Below are 26,042 nucleotides of genomic sequence, written 5' to 3'. Positions count from 1 at the left end.
TATTGTACACCTCTGTGCGAATACCCAAGGCTGAAACTTTAAAGATCCGCTTAAGAAGAACCTCAAGTTTACTATCCTGAAGATTCTTGAGGGCTGCCGCACCCGTGACAGGAATGGTGGTCCACTTTGTGACTGCGGACACAGAAGCGTCCACCTTAGGGGACTGCAAAATGTCCGAGTCCTCTGGCAAAGGGTAAAGCTTATCCATAGCCCTTCCTTCCCTCAAACCAGCATCTTGGACTTCCCACTCCCGAGTCATCAACTGGAGTAGCATAGGATGCAAGGGAAAGGTTTTTGCTGGAGCCTGCAGCCCCGCTAAGACAGGATCCACAGAACCTTGTGGTAATGAAACTTGGGGGAGATCCACCCTTAATTCGGATAAGACAGAGGAAATAAGAGGCTCCAGTTCCTCCCTGTGAAATAGGCGGACCACCTTCGGGTCATCACCATCCAGAGGGGAGTGTTTTATCAGATCCTCTTCGGAGCCTTTGCCGGGAGGGGGCAAGGAAGGGGTCGGCGTGTCCAGAACCTCACCATCCACTGCGTCTGCTCCTGCCACTGGCGGAGCATTCAATTTAGCGACTTGAAGCGCCTCCTGGGTATCTGAGCGCTTAGGAATTTTATCTGGAGGCTCAGATGAGCGACTCAATCGTGAAGCACCACTTTGCTAAGTCTGGGAAGCAGTTTGAGAAGCCAAAAACGCCTTGTGCATCAGAAGCACAAAGTCTAGGGTGAAAGTGTTCGAACCAGCCCCTTCTCCCACCAGGGGATTGGGCTCACCCTCGAAAGCATCTTGGTCCTGGTCAGTATCATGGTCCGGGTCAAAATAATCCACAGGACTGGTAGGGACTGGAGAAAAATCGGGAGGAAACTCCATTGCTCCCAAAGCTCTGGCTTCTGCCTCCTTAAATTCTAAGATGGCCTCGGTTCCCGCACTGAGGGGGAATGTATCGGCTCTGGGTTCCCGAGGTGCAGGCAGTACAAGAAGATGGCTGCGGTATCGTGGCAGAGAAGAGGGAGCTTAAAAATCGCGGCAGAACAAAAAAATGGCAGGAGAGCGAGGGAAGCGTGGTTCGCAAAAAGAAATATACTCCAACTCGAATTGCACGGCCAGAATACCCAAAAAGTAACAGCAGGCCACTTTGTTAACTTTTTTTTTTTCTGTAATCGGCTGGGGGCAGCAAGAAGGGAGAAGAGGGACTGGACCACGGGTATCTTCCCCTGAGCCTTACCTTGCAGGAGCCCGCAGGGTAACCTACGCCAGCTCCTGAGCCTCCTACCAGGGGGGAACTGATCGCTGGCACACCCTGGGAGACTTAATGTCGTTTTTATTTTTTTATTTTTTTTCATAGTCCTGTTTTTTTGGGTTTTTTTAATATAAAAGCTTAATTCATTGTCAGATTCAATTGCTTCTTTATATTTTTTTTTTTTTTTTTTTTTAAAGGAAACTAGACTTAACCCTAAAAACAGGTCAAGACTGCAGGTTTTGCACCACCTCCATCTGCTGGAGACAGAGAATAACTAAAGGGATGCAGGTGGCACAAAAGTTTAAGAGAGGGTGCCCTTCAAGTTTTTTTCTGTCTCCATCTGCTGGAAGGGATAACCCACAGTCTGGAATGATCCAGGTACCTACAGGGAATGAGAGCTTATTTATGTGTTTTGCCTTAATTCAGAGGAGAGGCTGTTTGAGGTCTTCTGTATGTGTTTTCCCTTAATTCAGGAGTGGCAGGTTCGAGGGCTTATGTATGTGTTTTGTTTTAATTAAGAAGTGGCTGTTCGAGGTCTTCTGTATGTGTTTTGTCTTAATTCAGCATATTTTATTTATTTATTTATTTATGTATGTGCTTTTATATACCATTGTTTGGAACTGGCCTTCATATCTAACCACCCGGACCTTATGCTACCCACAGCTTGCGACCTCACCCTCCCCTCAAATTCACTCCCCCACTCCATACGAGATCTTGGTGTCTCCTTAGACAACCAACTAAACTTCAAAAATCACATTAATACAATTATAAAGGAAAGTTCTTCAAGTTCCACATCCTCAAAAAACTTAAACCCTTGCTCTATGCACAAGACTTCCGTACAGTCTTAGAAGCGACAATACTTTCAAAAATGGATTACTGCAATGCTCTACTTTTAGGTCTCCCCAATTCTACTATTAGACCCCTTCAAATGTTGCAGAATGCTATGGCCAGAATCCTAACTAATACCTGCAAAGCCGACCACATCACCCCCATTCTTAAGGAAATCCATTGGCTACCCATCTCCTCCCACATCAGATACAAAACCCTCACCATTATTCACAACTCCCTGCACAATCACAACCGCTTCTGGCTTGAGGATGCGCTTCGCTTCTGCTCCTCCAACCTTCCCACCAGAACCGCACTCACAGGAACCCTCTACACCCCCACCCTCAGAATCGCACACCTCACCTCCACCAAAGAGCCCTTTCCATCGCAGGCCCCACCCTTTGGAACACCCTGCCACTTAACCTCCGATTAGAATCATGTTCTCGGAAATTCAAAAAAGGGCTTAAGACATGGCTCTCTAAACTGGCATATCCTGATTTGGACCCTACTTAGTCCTTTTGCCCCTAACCTTTCCCCCTCCTGTCTCTCTCTTCCCCCCCCCCCCCCCATCTCCCCCTTTGCCTTGCCATGTTGTTGACTGTATAATCAGGCATGATTGTATATAGTGCCTACCCCTTCTCTCATCCCCTCCCTACCCTCCTTTCTCTCCCCCTTTTTCCCTGTGCCGTGATTTGATTGCACAATTCTGTAGCATTGTATATTTTCCCCTTCCCCCTAGACCCCTTACCTTTTGATTGCATAATTTTCAATGTTGTACTTAGTCCTTTTGAGTGTATAATTTTTAGAATGTTGTATATAATACTTATCGGATGGTTCACTCATCTCTGTACCTTGTTCCCTGCCAGGTACTGTTCCTATATTATTTCCACCTGTCCTTCTTTCAACCCTTTCCTTGATCCTCCTTACTTCCTAGCTGCTCCCCTCCCCCTCCCTGTTTTTTGTATTTTCCTCCTTTAGTTATATGTAAACCGGCATGATGTACCCACGAATGTCGGTATAAAAAAGCTAATATATAAATAAATAAATTCAGGAGTGGCTGGTTCGAGAGCCTATGTATGTGTTTTGTATTAATTCAGGAGTGGCTGGTTCGAGGGCTTATGTATGTATTTTATATGAATTCAGGAGTGGCTGGTTCGAGGGCTTATGTATGTGTTTTGTATTAATTCAGGAGCGGCTGGATTGAGGGCTTATGTATGTGTTTTGTATTAATTCAGGAGCGGCTGGTTCGAGGGCCTATGTATGTGTTTTGTATTAATTCAGGAGTGGTTGGATCGAGGGCTTATGTATGTGTTTTGTATTAATTCAGGATTGGCTGCATCGAGGGCTTATGTATGTGTTTTGTATTAATTCAGGAGTGGCTGGATCGAGGGCTTATGTATGTGTTTTGTATTAATTCAGGAGTGGTTGGATCGAGGGCTTATGTATGTGTTTTGTATTAATTCAGGAGTGGCTGCATCGAGGGCTTATGTATGTGTTTTGTATTAATTCAGGAGTGGCTGGATCGAGGGCTTATGTATGTGTTTTGTCTTAATTCAGGAGTGGCTGGATCGAGGGCTTATGTATGTGTTTTGTATTAATTCAGGAGTGGTTGGATCGAGGGCTTATGTATGTGTTTTGTATTAATTCAGGAGTGGCTGGATCGAGGGCTTATGTATGTGTTTTGTATTAATTCAGGAGTGGTTGGATCGAGGGCTTATGTATGTGTTTTGTATTAATTCAGGACTGGTTGGATCGAGGGCTTATGTATGTGTTTTGTCTTAATTCAGGAGCGGCTGGATCGAGGGCTTATGTATGTGTTTTGTCTTAATTCAGGAGCGGCTGGATCGAGGGCTTATGTATGTGTTTTGTCTTAATTCAGGAGCGGCTGGATCGAGGGCTTATGTATGTGTTTTGTATGAATTCTGGAGCTGTTGGATCGAGGACTTATGTTTGTATTTTGTATGAATTCAGAAGTGGCTGGTTTGAGGGCTTATGTATGACGTCACTGGGAGTCCCGGCGACGGTTGAAGAGCGCCTCACCATCAGGCGCCGGCGAGCGGGGAGGCCACCCTCCATCCTGGGCCCCCGCGAGAACTGAACACCAAACTGAATGGCAGGGGGAAAAAAGATACGGAACCAACAGCAAGAGGTGAGGGAAATGAATGACTGCGATGCGATGTGTGACCACGCCCCCACCCTGACGTCACTGGGAGCCCCGGCGATGGTTGAAGAGCACCTCACCATCAGGCGCCGGCGAGCGGGGAGGCCACCCTCCATCCTGGGCCCTCGCAAGAACTGAACATGTCCCCTTTATGCACCCCTTGTGCTTTTAAAAAAAATATTTTATATTTTTCTGTAATTTAACCTTTATTCCAATCCTTTACCTTTTTCTTTTCACTTGTTAACAATTTTAATTAGAAATGTTCATTGTATTAGACTATGGAAATTTATTTCCTGCTACTGTTTAATGTAAACCGGTATGATTTACATCAGATGTAAGAATGTCAGTATATAAAAATAATAAATAAATAAATAAATAAATGTATGTGTTTTGTATTAATTCAGGAGTGGCTCGTTCAAATGTGGACTAGGGGTTTATACAGGGGCATTATCACCACTCCCTAGGCAACCAAGCACCTTTCTGTTTTTTTTATCACCTTATCCACCTATTTGACTTCCTTGAGATTATCAGATACAAATGCCCCCAGATCCCTGGCTTTTTATGCATAGAAGAATTTCACAGGCTTTACTGAAGCACAGATCATGATATTTATATTCCGAAACTGAGAGCAGTTCTCCTTCTCAGTGTGTGTGTGTATAGATATACGTTTGGAATAGAAAGAACAAGCCACTCTCATAACTTGTCTGACTGCTTCTAAATTCTATTCCAAACTTTCCAAAAGTTCTCAGTTCTACAGAAGAAAAACTGTAGGTGAACCAAAACAGGCGTTTATTGAGTTTATCTCCCTAAAGGTCACCACAATGTAAAAATACAGTGAAACACAGTGGTGAAAGGGGAACAAGTTGGCTTTTCTGAAGTTTTATGTGTAGTAAACCCAGAAACACAGCTTGAAAAATAATTTTCGATAGAGCACACTCCAGAGAGAGAGAGAGAGAGAGACCCTCCCTTTCTGTGACGCTGCTAGAGAAGAAATGAAAGTAAAAATAGAGTCTGCACTTCTCCTCTCAGGAGCGTGGCTGCAGGGAGCAGCATGGAGTCTCTGCGGGAGGAAGCTTCTTGTTCCATCTGCTTGGATTATTTTATAGACCCGGTGACCATAGACTGTGGCCACAACTTCTGCCGCTCCTGCATCACTCGGGCCTGGGAGGGCCTAGATACAAACTTCCCCTGTCCCAAGTGCAGAGAAACATCTCAGCAGAGGAAACTCAGGCCTAACTGGGAGCTGCGGAATCTGATAGAAAGGGTGAAAAAGATGTCAGAGAGAAAAGGAGAGGAAACTCTGTGCCAGAAGCATGAAGAGAAATTAAAATTGTTCTGCACAGAGGATTGGAAAGCAATCTGTCTTATCTGTAAGGAAGGAAAGGAGCACAGATCTCACAGTGTGGTCCCCCTAGAGGAGGCAGTGCAGGATTACAAGGTGAGTGTCAGTATCTTTATTATTACAGTGGTCCCAGGTGTTGCAGCTCTGATGTAAGCTGTGGACCCTTGGCCCCAGATGGTGTTGTCGCTACCTGAGGGGGACAGGTCACCACCACCAGGAGGCAAGGCTGGAGGAGAGCAGGGGCCAGCTGGAGCTTCGTCACTACCAGCCTTCATTCCCCGCAGGTTGAGCCCTTGGGTAGGGGGCTGTCTGGTCATAGGTGGGCCCCTGTAAGAAGGATCTTGTGGTACGGCCATGCGAAGCAGAGAGTCAGAAGGCAGGCAGCGAGCAGCCAAGGTGGGGTCCAGTCCGAAGGTCAGAGGCAGGCGGCAAGCAGGCAGGGTGGGTCCGGTCCAAATGTCAGAGGCAGGCGGCAAGCAGACAGGGTGAGATCCAATCCAAAGGTCAAAGCCAGGGAGGTCTGTCCAAAGGAAGCTAACACGGGAACTGGGAGTCTGGAGCGAGTACTGGAAGGCAGGAATGCAGGAGCTGATACTCAGGAGCAAAAACGCAGAAACCCACGAGGAATTCAGCACGAGGAGACTCGTTGCCAAGCCATCCGGAGGCAGCCTGGGAGAGCCTTAAGTAGGCTAGGGCCAATGACATCATTTCACGAACCCGGCGGTGATTTCCCGCTGTTGGCCCTTTAAATCATGGCAAGAGCCGTGCGCACCTGCGTATGGAGATCCCGTGCTGAGGAGTAGGATGGCTCCTTGCGCAAACAGAGCAGAGGAGATCCTGGCGGCATGGGGTACTGATGGATGGACTGCAAGCGGAGAGACGGCTGGTCGCGGCCAGGGACTCGAGACCGGGCACAGCGTCAGGGAGGATTTGGAGGGTAGGCGGAGCCCCATGACTGGTGAGTGTAACACCAGGTCACAGATCTCACACCCTGATCCCCATAGAGGAGGCTGTGCAGGAATAATTTCTAGTTTCTAGTTTATTAGGTTTTATATACCATCGTATCGGAAGGTCCATCACAACGGTTTACAATAAAAAGAAATCAAATACAGTAAATCATCAATAAGAACAAATTAATAAAGGATTTATAGTTCTAAAATTATAAATAGTTAAAACAAGTACAAAATTTAAAGCATAAAGCGAATACAAGATAAAATTAAGTGCAATAAGATGAATAAAAGCAGCGAAAATATGAACAGCTTTTTAGATAAAAACAGCAAATAAAAGATCATTTAGTTAGATTCTGCATAGGCACAGCCAAAAAGCCATGTTTTAAGATCGGACTTAAATTTTTTAATATCTGCTTGTAATCTGATCTCAACTGGTAACGTATTCCAGGGTTTGGGGCCTGGTATTGTTACTGCTCACTCTCGCACTTGACTGAGATGTGCTGACTTCACCGAGGGGATTGTTAGTAGACACTTATTTGCCGATCTGAGATTCCTTTGGGGAGCCTGTAATCGAATGGCTGTATTTAACCATTCGGTTTGTTCACCATAAATTATTTTGTGTACAATGCAGGCTGTTTTATATTGTGAACGGTATTCAATGGGCAGCCAATGCAATGATGTTAAAATAGTGTAATGCGATCGCATTTTTTGCTTCCTGTCAAAATTCTTGTGGCTGCATTCTGTAATACTTGTAGAGGTCGGATAGTGGAATGAGGAAGTCCCAGTAGCAGTGAATTCCAATAGTCGATATTGGAAAAAATCAGTGATTGCAATACTGTTATAAAGTCGTTTATTTCAAGTAACGGTTTTAACCTTCATAGAGTGATGAGTTTGTGGTAGCCTTCCCTCAGTTTGGTGGATATGTTTTTTAAAGCTAAGGTCTTTCTCTAAAATTATACCAAGGTCCTTGTACAAAGACTGTCGGTTTTATCATTATGTTATTCTCAAGTGAGTGTCAGTATCTTTATTATCACAGTGCTTCCTGGGGTCACAGATCTCACTCCCTGATGCCCATAGAGCAGGCTGTGCAGGAATACAAGGTGAGTGTCAGTATCTTTATTACCACAGTGTGTCCCAGGTCACAGATCTCACACCCTGATCCCCATAGAGGAGGCTGTGCAGGAATACAAGGTGAGTGTCAGTATCTTTATTACCACAGTGTGTCCCAGGTCACAGATCTCACTCCCTGATCCCCATAGAGGAGGCTGTGCAGGAATACAAGGTGAGTGTCAGTATCTTTATTACCACAGTGTGTCCCAGGTCACAGATCTCACACCCTGATCCCCATAGAGGAGGCTGTGCAGGAATACAAGGTGAGTGTCAGTATCTTTATTATCACAGTGTGTCCCAGGTCACAGATCTCACACCCTGATCCCCATAGAGGAGGCTGTGCAGGAATACAAGGTGAGTGTCAGTATCTTTATTACCACAGTGTGTCCCAGGTCACAGATCTCACTCCCTGATCCCCATAGAGGAGGCTGTGCAGGAATACAAGGTGAGTGTCAGTATCTTTATTATCACAGTGTGTCCCGGGGTCACAGATCTCACTCCCTGATGCCCATAGAGGAGGCTGTGCAGGAATACAAGGTGAGTGTCAGTATCTTTGTTATCACAGTGTGTCCCGGGGTCACAGATCTCATACCCTGATCCCCATAGAGGAGGTTGTGCAGGATTACAAGGTGAGTATCGCTATCTTTATTATCACAGTGTGTCCTAGAGTCACATATCACACACTGATCCCCATAGAGGAGGCTGTGCAGGATCACAAGGTGAGTATCAGTATCTTTATTATCACAGTGTATCCCGGGGACACAGATCTCACTCCCTGATCCCCATAGAGGAGGCTGTGCAGGATCACAAGGTGAGTATCAGGATCTTTATTATCACAGTGTATCCCGGGGACACAGATCTCACTCCCTGATCCCCATAGAGGAGGCTGTGCAGGATTACAAGGTGAGTGTCAGTATCTTTATTTTCCCTGTACGTACCTGGATCAGTCCAGACAGTGGGTTATGTCCCCAATCCAGCAGATGGAGTCAGCAAAAGCTTCGAGGGGGCGTCACCATATGTACTACTACCCCCTCTGCAGGAGTTCAGTATCTTCTGACTCCAGCAGATGTGAGTAGGGGAATCTGGGTTGCTCCCGATTACCTTAGACCATTTTCTTTCCTTGATTAATTTCCTTCTCTGTTTTCTTTGACTATTTCTTTTGGATCAAGTTTGTTTCACTTAAAAAAAAAAAAAAAAGAGGTTCAAATTGGGGAGGCTTGGCTTCCCTCTGTGTTGTGTCTCTCTCTCTCTCTCTCGGTGCTAGCCTGTCGCTTGCGAACCGGGGTAAGTGATACGTTATTCTGTATTTTCTCTTACAGCTCTTTGATCGCAGATGCCGGTGGGACTGGCCTCTCCGCGTTTCTCCCTCACCCGCGGCCATTTTGTCTGCTCCTCATGGGCTGCGGAGGTAGGCAGGGAGCTCCTTGTCGGCGGGTTGTGCGGCCAGGAGGGCCCCCCGCGGCACCGTTCTCCGTCGGCGGGCAGTGCAGGCCGACTGGGCCCCCCCCGCAGCGGCGTTTCTCCTCACGGCCCCCCCCCCCCCCCCCCCGAGGCTTATTTCTGTGATTCTTGCCTGTCTGCTCCGTTTTTAGCAGCACTCCCGATGCCGAGGCCGTCGCGTTGCCCGGCCTGCGGCGAGCCGGGATTGCGAATTTCGCGAGAGGGGATCTGTGCTCGGTGCCTTCCCGGGGGGGAAGGCACGTCGCAGTCCCTCGGCGAATTCTCCTTTGTGCAGGCTTGCCCGGGTGGCGCGGGCCGGCCCCTCCCCCATTTCTGGCGGGAACGGCGGCCAACTTGCATACCCAGCGCCCTGAGGGGACTCAGGCAGCGCTGGAGGACAGGGACTCCCCCGAGGTTTCTCCCCCGACCTTGCTGCCGGAGCCAGACCCGCTGGGCCAGGGTTCAACGGGGTCCCCCCCCTCCGGTGCTCCTTCGGGTAGGCCGGGGTTTTCCCCGGAGTTTATACTTCTAATGCACACAGCATATCTGCAGGGTCTCGACGTTCCCACGGGACCGCCCCCAGCCAAGTTACCGCGGCTCTCGCCTCCCTCTCAGGCCCCCCCCCATCTCGGCAGGAGTGGGGGCCCCCCAACTTCCCACCCGCACCCGGCTTCCTGTGGGCTCCGTGGGAGCGGTGCCAGGTCCAGCGTCCCCTGGGCCGGACCTTACGGACTTGGGTCAAGGAGACTCCACATCAGAGGGGGACGATCCGCGCACACTGCGTCTCTTCCAGAGGGAAGAGCTGGATGAGCTTATCCCGCTAATTATTCAGGAGTTAGACCTCGATCCGCCGCCGGACCCGCCCGCTCCCATAGCGCCCGCTGTTGTCACTTCTGCAAGGAAGGGGGATCCGGTTCTGGCAGCCCTTCGACCGAGGGCTCGGGCGTTTCCTGCAGCTTCTCACTAGGGAATGGGACACCCCGGAAGCTTCCCTAAAGGTCAGCCATGCCATGGAAAAACTTTACCCACTGCCGGAGGATTTTCTGGATCTCATCAAGGTACCAAAAGTGGACTCCGCGGTGTCGGCGGTCACGAAGAGGACGACCATACCAGTGACGGGTTGAGCGGCCTTACGGGATACGCAAGATCGCAAGTTGGAAGTTTTCCTCAAGCGGGTCTTCAAGGTCTCCGCGCTGGGGATGCGGGCAGTGATGTGCAGTTCGCTTGCCCAGAGGGCGAGTCTTCTCTGGGTGCAACAACTTCTCACCTCTCAGGTTCTGCCGGCCGATGAGGCCGTCCAGGCGGATAGACTGGAAGCTGCGGTGGCGTACGGGGCAGACGCCTCCTACGACCTGTTTCGGGTCCTGGCTCGATCCATGGTCTCGGTAGTGGCGGCACGTCGACTACTATGGCTTCGCAACTGGGCGGCGGATACATCCTTCAAGTCGAGCCTGGGCTCCCTGCCATTCAGGGGTAAGTTCCTATTCGGGGAGGATTTGGACCAGATCATCAAGTCCCTGGGGGAAAACGCGGTTCATCGCCTGCCGGAGGACAGATACCGGCCCTCCAGGGCGTTTTCGTCTTCCCGGACCAGAGCCAGGGCGCAAAGGCGCTACAGGAACTACAGACCGGCGGGCTCCAGGCCCTCAGCCCTGGTCGCACTCCTTTCGCGGGCGTAGGCCCGCGCGGCCCGCCCCCGGGTCGGGACAACCCTCTCCAAAGTCCTCCCTATGATGTTCGGCTCGCCCACTCCGCCGTCCCCAGGATTGGGGGTCGGCTGGCGTTCTTCTACGAGGAGTGGGCGCAGATCACCTCAGACCAGTGGGTCTTGGACACCATAGAACACGGCTACGCGTTGGAGTTTGTCCGCGCTCCGAAGGGACGGTTCATCTTCTCTCCCTGCGGATCGGGCCCCAAGCGCAGGGCGGTGCAGTTGACACTGGACAGGCTTCGGGAGATAGGCGCCATTGCGCCCGTGCCCTCCGGAGAGGTGGGCTCGGGCCATTATTCCATCTACTTCGTGGTGCCAAAGAAGGAAGGATCCTACCGGCCCATCCTGGACCTAAAGGAAGTCAACAAGTCCCTCCGGGTGGTCCGGTTCCGCATGGAAACGCAGCGCTCGGTGATTGCGGCGGTGCATCGAGGGGAGTTCCTGGCCTCCTTGGAACTGACGGAGGCCTACCTTCACATCCCCATCCGCCGGGAGCATCATCGTCTTCTCAGGTTCAAGATCCTGGACCAACACTTCCAGTTTATAGCGCTCCCGTTCGGGTTGGCGACGGCACCGCGCACCTTCACCAAGATCATGGTAGTCGTGGCGGCTGCCCTTCGGAAGGAGGGTATTTTAGTCCATCCTTACCTGGACGATTGGGGCATCCGAGCGAAGTCTTTCCTACATGGACAGGCTGCGGTAGCCAGGGTAATACAGTTCCTGCAGTCCCTGGGATGGGTAGTGAACTTCTCCAAGAGCTCCCTCGTGCCCTCGCAGCGCTTGGATTTTTTGGGGGCGACCTTCGACACACGTCTGGGCAAGGTTTTTCTGAGGCAGGACAAGGCGCACGCCTTGCGGGAGCACATACAGCGGTTCTCTGCGTTACCAGTTCCCACCTCCTGGGACTACCTGCAGCTCCTGGGGGTGATGGGCTTCACCATCGACATGGTCCCTTGGGCATTTGCGCACCTCCGGCCCCTACAAAGAGCACTTCTATCCCGTTGGAAACCGCTTTTGCAGGACTACCAGGTGCTCCTTCCCCTGCCGCAGTTCGCCAGGATCAGCCTGAGCTGGTGGATGGAGCCGGAGAATCTGGCTCGCGGCGTGTCCCTAGATCTGCCAAATTGGGTGGTGGTAACCACCGATGCCAGTCTCGTCGGCTGGGGAGCAGTCTGCGACCGCAGCGCCACGCAGGGGACGTGGTCCGCGGAGGAGGCAACGTGGTCCATCAATCGCCTGGAGACCAGAGCGGTCAGACTAGCTCTGCGACACTTCCTGCCACTCCTTCGGAATCGGGAGGTTCGGATCTTATCGGACAACGCGACCACGGTGGCCTATATCATGCTCCCGTGGCCGGCCCATCTCCTTCTATACGCATTTCCACCGTGGCCACTGGTGGGAAGACTACTCCGCAGAATAGAGGCTCATCAGGGGACGGTAATCTTCGTCGCGCCAGAATGGCCAAGGCGACCCTGGTTTGCGGACCTTCTCCAACTGGTGATCGACGGACCCATCCGACTGGGACATCTCCCCCGCCTCCTGCACCAGGGCCCGGTATTTTTCGAGCAGGCAGAACTCTTCTGTCTTGCGGCCTGGCTTTTGAGTGGCACCGCCTTCGGCGCCGGGGCTACCAGGAGGCGGTAGTGTCAACGCTGTTGCGTTCCCGAAAGACTTCGACGTCGGTGGCCTATGTTCGGGTCTGGAAGGTTTTCGAGCTGTGGTGTACCAGCCAGAACACGAGACCCGCTAAGGCTTCGGTTCCTCAGATCCTTCAGTTTCTTCAAGCGGGGGTGGACAAGGGGCTCGCCTATAACTCACTACGGGTTCAGGTGGCCGCCCTTGGTTCGCTCCTGCGCATTGGGGGCTCCCTACTACAACACCCGGATATTGTTCGCTTCCTCAAGGGTGTCAAGCATTTACGGCCTCCGTTGCGGGATCCTTGTCCCTCCTGGAGTCTCAACCTTGTGCTCCGTTCCATGTCGGGGCCCCCGTTTGAACCACTCCGGAGTGCGACGATTAAGGATCTCACCCTCAAGACTGTGTTTCTGGTGGCCATCTGCTCCGCTCGACGCATCTCGGAGCTGCAAGCCCTGTCGTGTAGAGAGCCTTATCTCCGTTTCTCCGACTCTGGAGTTTCGCTTCGCACTGTTCCCTCCTTCCTTCCGAAGGTGGTGTCTGCGTTCCATGTGAATCAGACGGTGGAACTGCCGTCCTTCTCTTCTTCTGAGCCGAGGGCTCTCCGACTCCTGGATGTCAAGCACACTCTGCGTCTCTATCTGGAGGCTACGAATGATTTCCGGACTTCTGACCATCTCTTCGTGCTTTGGTCCGGCCCTAGGAAAGGGTCTCAGGCCTCGAAGACAACTATTGCCAGATGGCTGAAGGCTGGCATTGCCGCTTCCTACATTGGGGTGGGGCGGACTCCCCCGCCCGGCATCATGGCGCACTCTACACGTTCTCAGGCGGCGTCCTGGGCGGAGGCTCGCTCGGTCTCCTCTCAGGAAATCTGTAGAGCAGCCACTTGGAAATCGTTGCACACGTTCTCGAGGCACTATCGTCTACACCTCGCCTCTTCTGTCTTCGGACACTTTGGCGAGCAAGTTCTACAAGCAGGCCTCGCAGGACCCCACCCGATTTAGGGACGCTTGGGTACATCCCACTGTCTGGACTGATCCAGGTACGTACAGGGAAAAGAAATTTATTACTTACCTGCTAATTTTCGTTCCTGTAGTACCATGGATCAGTCTAGACGCCCACCGCGTTTTGGTTTCTAATCCTGCTCAGCCGTTCTCTATGGTTCTGTGGTGTTTTTATGTCTTTCACAACTCTTCAGTTCTTTCCTTGTGTTTTCACAGTTCCCAGTTCCATGCGGGTTGTCACGCTGTCTTCACGACTTCCTACCCGTTGGTGGGACAGTCACACTTCTTTACTTAGGTTAAGCGGCTTATTGTTGCCGATTCTTTTAAACTTGATCCAATACGGGGGTTTGTTTGTCTACTCGGGCTTTGATATACTCAATACTGAAGTCCTGCAGAGGGGGTAGTAGTACATATGGTGATGCCCCCTCGAAGCTTTTGCTGACTCCATCTGCTGGATTGGGGACATAACCCACTGTCTGGACTGATCCATGGTACTACAGGAACGAAAATTAGCAGGTAAGTAATAATTTTCTTATCACAGTGTGTCCCGGGTTCACAGATCTCACTCCCTGATTCCCATAGAGGAGGCTGTGCAGGAATACAAGGTGAGTGTCAGTATCTTTGTTATCACAGTGTGTCCCGGGGTCACAGATCTCACACCCTGATCCCCATAGAGGAGGCTGTGCAGGAATACAAGGTGAGTGTCAGTATCTTTATTATCACAGTGTATCCTGGGGTCACAGATCTCACACCCTGATCCCCATAGAAGAGGCTGTGCAGGAATACAAGGTGAGTGTCAGTATCTTTATTATTACAGTGTGGCCCAGGTCACAGATCTCACTCCCTGATCCCCATACAGGAGGCTGTGCAGGATTACAAGGTGAGTGGCAGGATCTTTATTATCACAGTGTGTCCCGGGGTCACAGATCTCACTCCCTGATCCCCATAGAGGAGGCTGTGCAGGAATACAAGGTGAGTGTCAGTATCTTTATTATCACAGTGTGTCCCGGGGTCACAGATCTCACACCCTGATCCCCATAGAGGAGGCTGTGCAGGATCACAAGGTGAGTGTCAGTATCTTTATTATCACAGTGTGTCCCGGGGTCTCAGATCTCCCTTCCTGATCCACATAAAGGAGGCTGTGCAGGAATACAAGGTGGGTATCAGGATCTTTACTGTCCCAGGGCGTCCTGGGCGGGGCCACTTTAACCTCCTAATTGTCCCTGAGCAGTCATTTGTGGATGGATCCCCTTTTATTATTTCCATATTATCCAGCACGCTCCCTCTCCTCCCCAATCCTAGTAATCTCCTCCATATCTCCTGCCCCATTACTCTGAGGCTGCTGACCCCCTGCTGCAGCTTTCCTCCTCTGTGCTGACTGCGGATGAGGGAGCTGCATGATGCCTTGTCCTTCTGCGCTGCTGCCCAACACAGGCCACTGCTCCATTCCTCCAGCCCCTGGGCCCAATGCAGATATATTTCTATCTTCTTCAAGCCCGCACAGGCTGATATAAGTGCCATATGAGGAATTTTCTATCCTCTAGCCAATGCAGGCTGAGGCAGTGTGGGGTGAAGTCATTGTGGGAGGGGGATGAGGCAGCCTAAGAGATACTTCCTCCTTGTACACCTTTCCCGTGATATAACTTTCAGGGTTATTGTCCCTGCGTTGAGGTTCTGATAATGAAACTCAGTAGTCATTATGACCCCACCTCCTGGCTGAGGCAGTGTGTGGTGAAGTCATTGTGGGAGGGGGATGAGGCAGCCTAAGAGATCCTTCCTCCTTGTACACCTTTCCCGTGATATAACTTTCAGGGTTATTGTCCCTGCGTTGAGGTTCTGATAATGAAACTCAGTAGTCATTATGACCCCACCTCCTGGCTGAGGCAGTGTGTGGTGAAGTCATTGTGGGAGGGGGATGAGGCAGCCTAAGAGATCCTTCCTCCTTGTACACCTTTCCCGTGATATAACTTTCAGGGTTATTGTCCCTGCGTTGAGGTTCTGATAATGAAACATAGTAGTCATTATGACCCCACCTCCTGGAGCAATCCAGTAAAAGTAAGCCCTTTAAATTTCAAACTTGTTTCATATATATAGAGAGAGAGATGGATAGCTAGACATGTATACAGATATATATTACACACACACACGCAGGCACGTAATGCAAAGCTTTCAGAAATCATGTCAGTGTAAGACATCGATGCTGTATTACAGGGGTCGGGAAGAGCCAGATATGGCTCTTTTGATGGCTGCATCTGGCTCGCAGACAAATCTAAATCAGTGTTCGCCACACTTTCCAGTCCCCCGCTGACCCAGCTGCTCCCCAGTCCTCCTCCGCCCAGGCTTAAAATGCTGTCAGCCCGGGCGGAACACGGCAAAATAGCTGGAGTCGGCGGCACCGGCATGCTCTCTTCTTCCCGCCCCCCCCTAAAGCCCGGAAGAGGAAGTGGTGAGCATCGGGTGCGTGCACGGGAAGAAGAGACCACGCTAGTGTGCTCAGTGTCGGTCTGACGAAAAAAAGACTGTGCAGCGCGGCTCGGAGGAAAATAAAGAAGAGCTTCAACCGCGGCCAATGGGACTCCTCCTCCGCGAGGGCTGAAAATGAAGGAGGTTAGCGTTGGGAGGAGGCTGCTGCTGCCACGAGTTCCCGGGGTGGGGGTGGGGGAGAGAGAGAGTGAATGAGCGAGCAAGCATGTGTGTTTGAGATCCTGTGTGTGTGAGTGAGAGATTGCATGTATGTGAATGATTGAGAGCCTGTATATGTGAAAGAGAGTATGTCTGTGATTGAGAGCCTACCTGTGAGAGAGAGAGAGCATGAATGTAAGTTTACCATTGGGAACCTGCATGTGTAAGTTTGTGATTGAAAACCTGTTTGTGTGAAAGAGTATGTGTGTATGATTGAGATCCTTTGTGTGTGAGAGAGATCATGTGTATGCATGATTAAGAGCCTGTGTGTATGAGTAAGAGAGAGATCATGTGTGTCTGTGTGTGATTGAGAGCTGGTTTAGGTGATGGAGCATGTGAGTATGTGATTGAGAGCCTTTGTGTGAGAGAAAAAGACAGCATGTATTTATGTGATTAAAAGCCTATGTGTGTGTGTGTAAGCGTGAAAAAATAGCATGTGTGTAAATGTGTAATTAAGAGCCTATATAAGTGAGAGAGAAAAAGCATGTGTATATGTGAGTGACTGAGAGCATGTGTGTATAGGTGTGTAATTGAGAGCCAGTGTGAGAGAGAGCGCTGGTATGTGACTGAGAGAGGAGAAAGTTCCAAGCAAACCACCCCGCCTCCTGCTAATTCAGAACAATCTCAGGACACCTGGATATCAAACGTTCCCAGGTGTGCAGAGCAAAAAAATGTTTGTATCCTTATTATTTTTCATTACTGGGTCTTTGTGTCTGCTATTTTGAAATATTTTGTTGGTATCTGGAAATGTTTTATATGAGTTTTTAATTATTGGATATTCCACTCATCAGCTGTTTCGAAATGTTCTTTTTGTTAGTACAGTTTTACTGCTGATGATTTTATATTTCTTGATTTGTTTTATAAGGATGGGTGATGTTTCTTTTTTCCTTTGTTACACTGCATACAGAGAGTCTGGCTTGTTGCAGTTTCCAATTCAGTTTTTTCTGCATGCTTCTAGTTATGCGTTTTGGTCTCTTTATTCTATGTTAGGTGAGGGTCAGCACGTGATTCAGGTGAGGTTTTCTGCTGGCGTGTAGTTTCTGTGTAGGACTCTATAGCAGCCTGACTTGGTCCGTTTTCCTAATAGGAGATGTATTGGTGTCTTAAGGCCTGGTGTAATATTTTCAGAGACTTATTGTACTTTAAAAGTGTGATCTTACATAAAATGCACACATTTACTTGTATTTAGTTTTAAACATATTGTATGGCTCTCATGGAATTACATTTTAAAATATGTGGCGTTCATGGCTCTTTCAGCCAAAAAGGTTCCCGACCCCTGCCTTATAGCATACCTGCCTTACCAAAACAGCACTAACTTCTCAGACCTCAAACAGCAACAACATTACCTATGAAAAGACAATGCTATAAATATCACACTGGACCCTCCTACTGGGCAAACAGAAGAAGCCAGGCTGCTGTAGATCCCTACACAGGACCTTCATGCCAGCAGAATGTTTTTTACATTTAACTCTTTTCCCCTTACGCTCACCTTTGCATTGATGGCTTTAAGTGCGTTATAAAGACTGTGCCCAGAGTTGACATGTGCCACACTGACAGGCATATTCTTCTGATGAAGGTGCCTTCCCCAGAGAGCTTATACTTTGATTTAACTGCAGGGAGTGGATGGGCATCTATAAAAGAAGAGTATGTACTTTGCTGCTGTGCATGTCAGGTTTGATAGAATATCACAGGCCAGGCCATTTTGGAAAAGGATGGCATGGCAAGTTAGATCTGAGCATACGCTCTCTTGGCCAAGCACCATGTGCCAAAGTTGGGATGTGCAGGGCCTATGTACTATTCTTCTATATTATTTTATTTGATATACCCCAAATCCACATAATGCCATCAATGCAATTCACTTCATAAATACATAATTACAAAATACAATACTTGCATACTAAATCCAAGAAAACCATTCATTACATATTTCATAATAATACAGTTATATAAACTACACGAAAACAAATTAAAATTGCATAAAACAAACATTCTCTAGCTATCAAAAGAGATCTAAATTATCCAATGACAAGTAAATAAACTTATAATTAAAACTACACACCCCCATAAGCCTGGGTAAGTAACTCTTAGGGCATGTTGAATGACCCGTAACGTTAACCGATTAATTTGAAGAAGAAGTATGTTCTGACATGGACCATGTTCCTGGAGTCTGAGAGGAACCAGTGTGGGTGCCCCATCCTTTGGTAGATGCGTTGGTGACCAAAGTCACTTAATAGGATAAAGGTCAAAGGGTGGATCCCACTTCTAGGATTTAGCCACCACCTGAACAATGTCCACATCATGCTAGTTATCAACACTGAAAAAGATAGTGGCTGAATTAACTGGTCCCATTGCGAACCAAGGCCCCACTGATGAGGTCTCATGTTGAGACGGATGAGAGGAACTGCCATGGCCATGTGGCCAAGGACCATCAGAATCACTTGAGATGGAGCTTGAGGACATTGATGGATCCTGAGTCAATGCTTCTGGATGGAGGGAACACTCTTTCCTCCAGAGAGTCTATCCAAGCCTCGATGAATTTTATCCTTTGATAAAGTTTGATAATTGATGAGGGATCCCAAGGATTGAAGAAGGCAAATCGTCCTGTCCCTGGAATCCAACACTATCTACTGGGAAGGCCCTGTCACCAGGCAGTCATCTTGACATGGGAAGACACAGATCCCTTAGTGATGTAGGCGTGCCGCCACCTCTATCACCAAACTCTCTCAGAGCTACTGAGAGACTGAACAGAAAAACCTTGTGTTGATAGTGAGCCTTGTCTACCACAAACCTGCGATGAGCAGCAGTTTCCCCAGCAGTCAAGCAAGTTCTGAACCGTAATGAGTTGATTGGCTGCAATGAGGGCATTCAGCATGGAGTCCTATAGCTTAGGAAGTGCTGGAGAAGATATGGGTCTTGGTTAGGAGAAACAGGAGCAGAGCAATTTCTTTTCTCTTCTGTTGTGTCCTGTACTCTAGTCTCATTCCTCCCATCCTGGGGAGGGGCTGGATGAGAAAAAGCCACAGCCTGTGATCCCAGGGCTTAGGATTCAAGGAAGCACCCTGGTACAATGTTCATCCTGATGTGTCACTCTTGGGCCAATTATAGTATAAGACAGGAGGATCTGAGAGCCATTTAATCCTGATTTATAACATCAAACACACTATTCAAATTTTTCAATTAGATCTGTTTAATATTCACAGGAAAAATATGAAAATCACTTGGGTCCACTGAAGAAGGAGCTGAAAGAGATTCAGGCGTTTAAATCCAGTGAAGAGAAGAAAGCTGAGAAGTTGAAGGTGGGTGTCTGTGTCTCCGTCTGAGGTTTCTGTACGGTCATTGCTCCTATCAAGTTGGAAGTAGCATGAGTAAGATTAATGAGAATACTACTTAGCAACTCACTTTCAGGCCAATGCAATCATGGCACTGTGCACTGGATTTTAGCACAAAGTTTTACTGCATAGGGTACAAGTTTTTTAAACTGCAGATGCATCAATCTAATGATATGCTAATGCATCAGGAGATTTAAAAAAATGCCTATACTGAGCTACAATGTGCATTCTGCATAGGCCGAGCCACATTTTAACTCTAGGTGTGGATGGGAGGACCGGGGAAGATAGAGACCGTGCTGAGAGTGAAATTCCTACACCTCGAACAAAAAAATATAAACCCAATTCAAACACCAATATCAATAAAAAATAATCAAACTGTGGAATTAGCAGTGAAAGTACGCAATCTAGGTGTGATAATAGACCCTGAACTAAACCTGAAACAACACATATCACTAAAAATAAAAGGTTATGCAAAACTAATGGTTCTCAGAAAATTGAAACCTTTACTAACCATGGCAAATTTCCGAACGGTTCTACAGTCAATGGTATTCACAAGCACTGACTACTGTAACGCCCTGTTACTAGGTGTACCTCAAACAGCCATAAGATCGCTTCGTTTTTGGGTACTTGCCAGGTTCTTATGGCCTGGATTGGCCATTGTTGGAAACAGGATGCTGGGCTTGATGGACCCTTGGTCTGACCCAGTATGGCATTTTCTTATGTTCTTATGTTCAGCTGCTAGAATATTGACAGGAAAAAAGAAAAGAGACCACATTACAGGAACACTAGCAGAACTACACTGGCTACCTATTGAACAAAGAATACAGCATAAAGCACTGTGTATAATACATAAATTAATCCATGATGAAAAAGCGGAGTGGCTAAACACAGCACTTGTACAAGTGCCTCACAGAAATCTTAGATCGGCTAATAAGGCGCTATTAACTGTCCCATCCGTTAAATCAGAAAGACTCACACATGTAAGAGAGCGAGCGCTGCCACTGGCAGGACCCGTACTGTGGAACTCAATGCCACTCAAAATTAGACTGCAGAGAAGCTTTAAACTCTTCAAAGTAAGTCTAAAAACCTGGCTGTATAAACAAGCTTTTTATAAGCAGAACGATGAGAACAAATAAGCACATATGTAAGTAAGCACAAAGCATTCAACTTTATTAAAATTTCTTTCTCCTATCTCCTATTGCAGGGGTCAGGAACCTTTTTGGCTGAGAGAGCCATAAACGCCACATATTTTAAAATGTAATTCCATGAGAGCCATACAATATGTTTAAAACTAAATACAAGTAAATGTGTGCATTTTATGTAAGATCACACTTTTAAAGTACAATAAGTCTCTGAAAATATTAAACCAGGCCTTAAGACACCAATACATCTCCTATTAGGAAAACGGACCAAGTCAGGCTGCTATAGAGTCCTACACAGAAACTACACGCCAGCAGAAAACCTCACCTGAATCACGTGCTGTCCCTCACCTAACATAGAATAAAGAGACCAAAATGCATAACAAGAAGCCTGTAGAAAAAACTGAATTGGAAACTGCAACAAACCAGAGTCTCTGTATGCAGTGTAACAAAGGAAAAAAGAAACATCACCCATCCTTATAAAACAAATCAAGAAATATAAAATCATCAGCAGTAAAACTGTACTAACAAAAAGAACATATTTCGAAACAGCTGATGAGTGGAATATCCAATAATTAAAAACTCATATAAAACATTTCCAGATACCAACAAATATTTCAAAATAGCAGACACAAAGACCCAGTAATGAAAAATAAGAAGGATACAAACATTTTTTTGCTCTGCATACCTGGGAACGTTTGATATCCAGGTGTCCTGAGATTGTTCTGAATTAGCAGGAGGTGGGGTGGTTTGCTTTGAACTTTCTCCTCTCTCAGTCACATACCAGCGCTCTCTCTCACACTGGCTCTCAATGACACACCTATACACACATGCTCTCAGTACTCACATATACACATGTTTTTTCTCTCTCACTTATATAGGCTCTTAATTACACATTTACACACATGCTGTCTATCTTTTCACGCTGACACACACACACAGGCTTTCAATCACATAAATACATGCTGTCTTTTTCTCTCACACACAGACTCTCATTCACATGCTTACAAACATGTCCTCTCTTTCTCTCATTTACACACAGGCTCTCAATCACATACTCACATGCTCCCTCACCTAAATCAGCTCTCAATCACACACAGACACACATGGTCTCTCTCTCTCTCATTTAAACACAGGCTCTCAATCACATACTCACATGCTCCATCACCTAAACCAGCTCTCAATCACACACAGACACACATGATCTCTCTCTTACTTATACACACAGGCTCTTAATCATACATACACATGATTTCTCTCACACACAAAGGATCTCAATCATACACACATACTCTTTCACACAAACAGGTTTTCAATCACAAACTTACACATACAGGTTCCCAATGGTAAACTTACATTCATGCTCTCTCTCTCTCACAGGCAGGCTCTCAATCACAGACATACTCTCTTTCACATATACAGGCTCTCAATCATTCACATACATGCAATCTCTCTCTCTCACACACACACACACACACACACGCCCCCCCCCCCCCCCCCCGTGGCCCGGAAGAGGAAGTGGAGAGTATCGGGTGCCTGCGCGGCAAGAAGAGGCCACGCTAGTGCCCTCAGCATCGGCTGAAGAAAAGAAGACTGCAGCGCGGCTCGGAGGAAAATGAAGAGCTTCAACCACGGCCGATGGGTCTCCGCCTCTGCGAGGGCTGAAAATGAAGAGGTTAGCGTTGGGAGAGTTCCCAGCAGGCGCAGACTTCTTAATAGGCAGAGCAGGTCAGGGGTTCTGAAACCCAGCCCTCAGGACACCCCAAGCCAGTCAAGTTTCTAGGATATCCGCAATGAATAAGGATGAAAGAGATTTCCATACGATGGAGGCAGAGCATGCAAATCTATCTCATATATATTCATTGTGGATATGGAGAACCACTGGAGTAGGAAACTATCTAGAGGCAGCTGCGCTGCCACCAGAAGCTCATTCTGTCACTGAAAGCAGCTTCAGCAACCCCTCCTGTGCAGCTGTGTCAGTATTTTAGGACAGACAGCTGATGCATCATCCAGGGTAGACCATGCCAAGGTTCGCCACAGTCTGTGCCTAGGGGCAGCCAGAGGGTTAAATCCACAGCTGATTCCCAGGAGTGATGACATATAAAGCTCAGAATAATACAATGGCACAGACTGTGACTCTCTTTATTGCAGGGACAGGCTCCACTGTTGCATGCAATATAATATATTGTCAGTGTCAGTGATATGTTTTTCCCTTTGCTCTTATCTGTTGAATGTAGTGTGAAACAGCGATCAAGAGAGAGAAAATCCTGTCTGAGTTTGAGGAGCTGCACCAGTTCCTGAATGAGGAGCAGCAGATCCATCTCTCAAGGTTGGAAGAGGAAGAGAAGAAGATTGTAAAGAAAATCAGGGATAATGTGAGCCAGCTAGAAGAGCAAAGCTCCTCTCTCCAGAAACTGATCTCAGAGATAGAGGAGAAGTGCCAGCAGCCCGCCGTGGAGTTACTGAAGGTGAGACGGAATTACAAATCCCCAGACTCCAGAATGGACTGGGCCCCACTTTGCCCGATTCGCAATAGGGACGTGCATTTGTTTGAAATGAACAAAAGCAATGACACGCAGGCTGAAGCCACTGAAAATTCATAAAGGCCATCCAAAACGAATGCCAGTTTCATGTGAGACACTTCACCTGCACAAAAGTGTTAGAGGCATTAGTCATGAGGATTACTGGGAGTTCAATCTGCCCATCCTGAGGACCCCCAGGAGAACAGCACTGTCTGCTGGGACAGGGGTGTGCCTGGTAGCCAAGAAGAGAGAGAAAGTGGCTAACCAAGGCTACTGGAATAAGTGCTGAGCCGTTTTCTGGGAAAGAGGGCACAGCTTGCCAAAGGTAATTACACCTCAGAGGTCACTACGCAGGGACACATACAAAGCACCAGTTCCTCAAAATAAGAGGACATACGAGTCCTGTAATATTAGGCTCCCAACCAGGCCTCAATCTTAGCCTCTGATAACCTAAGCAAGGTATCATCCTAAGGCCATGCTATCATCCTCATGAAAAAAGGCGCACAACTGCGCCTTCCACTTTGAAGGCACCACCCCCTCAGATGAGCGATTCAAGCCGAACCTCAGGCTACTCCCGTGCCAACTCCGGGCTGGGAAACAGATAACCATAGCAAGTTTTATTTATTTGTTTCCATTTCATGGGAACCTGATGGCGTGGTTGGGATCTGTAAGTGAAACCAAGCCAACGGAAGGCCTCCTCCTGGCCTCAGGCTTCTGCAATTCATAGAAAGACAGGTTGAAAGATATAAAGAGATCCAGAGAAATGGTTTACAAAGCAGAGTCATCCAGAAAGGAAAATCTTAAAAAACTGCAGCATCCAAGGAAACCAGAGCTGGAGGGAGTCTAAAATCCCCCGAATCCTCAAACAATGCTGCTGTAATACAGACCCAACCAGAGGTGAAGGACTTAACATGGCCATCAGCCTGCCCTAAGTAAACTCCAGAGAAAAATACATCGATAAGGCCACCGCTCATGGTGCAGGACATGGCTCCTTCCCGCAGCAAGAGAAAGGCACCGAAAGCTCAGATTCCCGGGGGGATCCACTAGAAATAGCCTGAAAATGACATATGCATTCCTGTGGTAGATGCTGGACTGCCGCTCATGCCGCTGGCCCAGCAGTGGCAGCCGCTCTCAAATTCTCACAGGTACAGGCCTGGCACCTCCGCCAAAGCTGTGCGATACAGGAAACACTGAATCCCACTGAAAAACAAAGTCCCCCAGCAGGTACTTACCCGAAGTCTGACCCAGCCTCTCTGGATGTAGTTGCTTTGATTAAAAGGCCCCGTTTTTTCTTTAAACAGTTCTGAAGCAGAGACGGAGAAGGGGGTGCGGACAGTGAGCATCCTCATTGTAAAGCTGAAGATTCTGCCTTAAAGCTTCCCTGGGTATTTTTCTATGGGAAGTCTCTCTCCCCTCAGGGACTGGGAACCTGCAGGATGGGCTCGCTCTTCTGGCGTAGCAGGAGCCTGGCCCAAGACACCTTCAATAGGCTCGCAGTCCTGTGCAAACCAGAGACCAGGCCCGAGAACCCATCAGTGCCTGGAGAAATCCTGCTGCCCCACCATCTGCTGGCGGCAGAGATTACTGGCTTTTCACTATGCTGATCCACCTCCGTGAAGCGGCGATAATGTCACAAAGGAAAGCAGTGCGCTCGGCCTCCATCTGCTGGCAGGGGGACATAATCCACTTGTCTCGACTGGACTGGTATAACAGGATGAAATGGAAACAATACTTATTTTCTCTCAGCAAACAACCTGGAACTAGACTGCACAGAGCCGTGTGCCTGAAGTTGTAGTGTTTATAATGACTGTAGTATAGTCCATATAATATAAACAGTAATAATCTCTCTTTCTCTCTTCTCTCCAGGATGCAAAGGCCACCCTGAGCAGGTACGGCTCTGTTCTGATTGCTCTCATTCTGCATGAAATAGCAGCTCTGTAATGTCACTGTGGGTCCTGCCCCTCCCCAGTGACTGAGGAGAAGATGGGAGAAAGACCTGCTTTCAAACTCCTTGTCCTGGGGTCTCACCCGTTTTCCTATTCACCTCACCCCACTATCCTCACTCTCTATAACATTAGAGAGAGAAAACTCATGGAGAGTGAGCATAAAACAATATAAGCAAGTTTGCTTACCGTAAACGATGTTTCCGTAGATAGCAGGATGAATTAGCCATGCTGTCATGGGATCTGTCAATCAGGCCCGGGAGGCGGAGCTTGTCAAAGCAGAGAACAGAGCTTTGCTCTCTGCTGCTGCGCGTGTGTTCCCGCGCAGGAAAGTAACGGAATCTCCTCAGTCTGTGATTAAGCTTTATTGTAGTCGAAGACTTGGTAACTGCCAGGGAGGAGGGTGGGGTCAGCATGGCTAATTCATCCTGCTATCTACGGAAACATCGTTTACGGTAAGCAAACTTGCTTTTTCCCATTGATAGCAGGGCTGAATTAGCCATGCTGTCATGGGAGTCCCAAGCTCCCGATCACGTCATTTGTGTTATATGTGTTTGAACGTGATCTTTGACAGTGTGGCAGTCACCGTGGACAAGAGGGCAGAGATTGCAGTATTGCTTGCCCTATCGTCGCATTAGTGGCTGCTTGTTGGTCAAGACAGTAATGAGCTGTGAAGGTATGCAATGATGACCATGTAGCTGCCTTGCAAATGTCTATGGGTTGCACATTTTTCAAGTGTGCCCAGGAGGCTGCTACTGCTCTAACTTGGTGAGCTTTAGGATTAGAATGTAGTTGTAAATTCCATTTGTCATAGCAGAATTTGATGCACTGTACTATCCAACTGGAGATGGTGCGTTTGGCTACTGGTAAGCCAGGTGCTTTCGGGTCGAAGGAGACAAATAGTTGAGAAACATGGGAGTCCGAGTTTATTCTTTCTTTGTAGAGTGTGAGAGCTCTTTTACAATCTAATGTGTGCAGTAGTTCTTCCCTATCGTTTGCGTG

At 48.1% G+C, this 26,042-nt stretch overlaps 1 protein-coding gene across 3 annotated transcripts in view; it reads left to right on the top strand.

The window, feature by feature from the left end:
- Positions 1 to 5,220: 5,220 nt before the first annotated feature.
- Positions 5,221 to 26,042, top strand: part of LOC115085685 (E3 ubiquitin-protein ligase TRIM39-like) — a 121,325-nt gene continuing 100,503 nt past the window's right edge. For 2 of the 3 annotated variants that reach the window (XM_029591989.1, XM_029591988.1), the window contains exons 1-4: positions 5,221 to 5,671; positions 19,308 to 19,403; positions 22,813 to 23,043; positions 24,964 to 24,986. In XM_029591989.1, coding sequence (XP_029447849.1) covers positions 5,285 to 5,671; positions 19,308 to 19,403; positions 22,813 to 23,043; positions 24,964 to 24,986 — 737 coding nt within the window. In that variant the 5' untranslated portion in view covers positions 5,221 to 5,284. The remainder of the gene's footprint in view (positions 5,672 to 19,307; positions 19,404 to 22,812; positions 23,044 to 24,963; positions 24,987 to 26,042) is intronic. The other variant, XM_029591990.1, reaches the window with a different exon arrangement.

Source organism: Rhinatrema bivittatum, chromosome 2 (genome assembly GCF_901001135.1).
Source record: "Rhinatrema bivittatum chromosome 2, aRhiBiv1.1, whole genome shotgun sequence".
NCBI classification, from domain to species: Eukaryota; Metazoa; Chordata; class Amphibia; order Gymnophiona; family Rhinatrematidae; genus Rhinatrema; species Rhinatrema bivittatum.
This window is presented reverse-complemented; position numbering and strand designations above follow the sequence as displayed.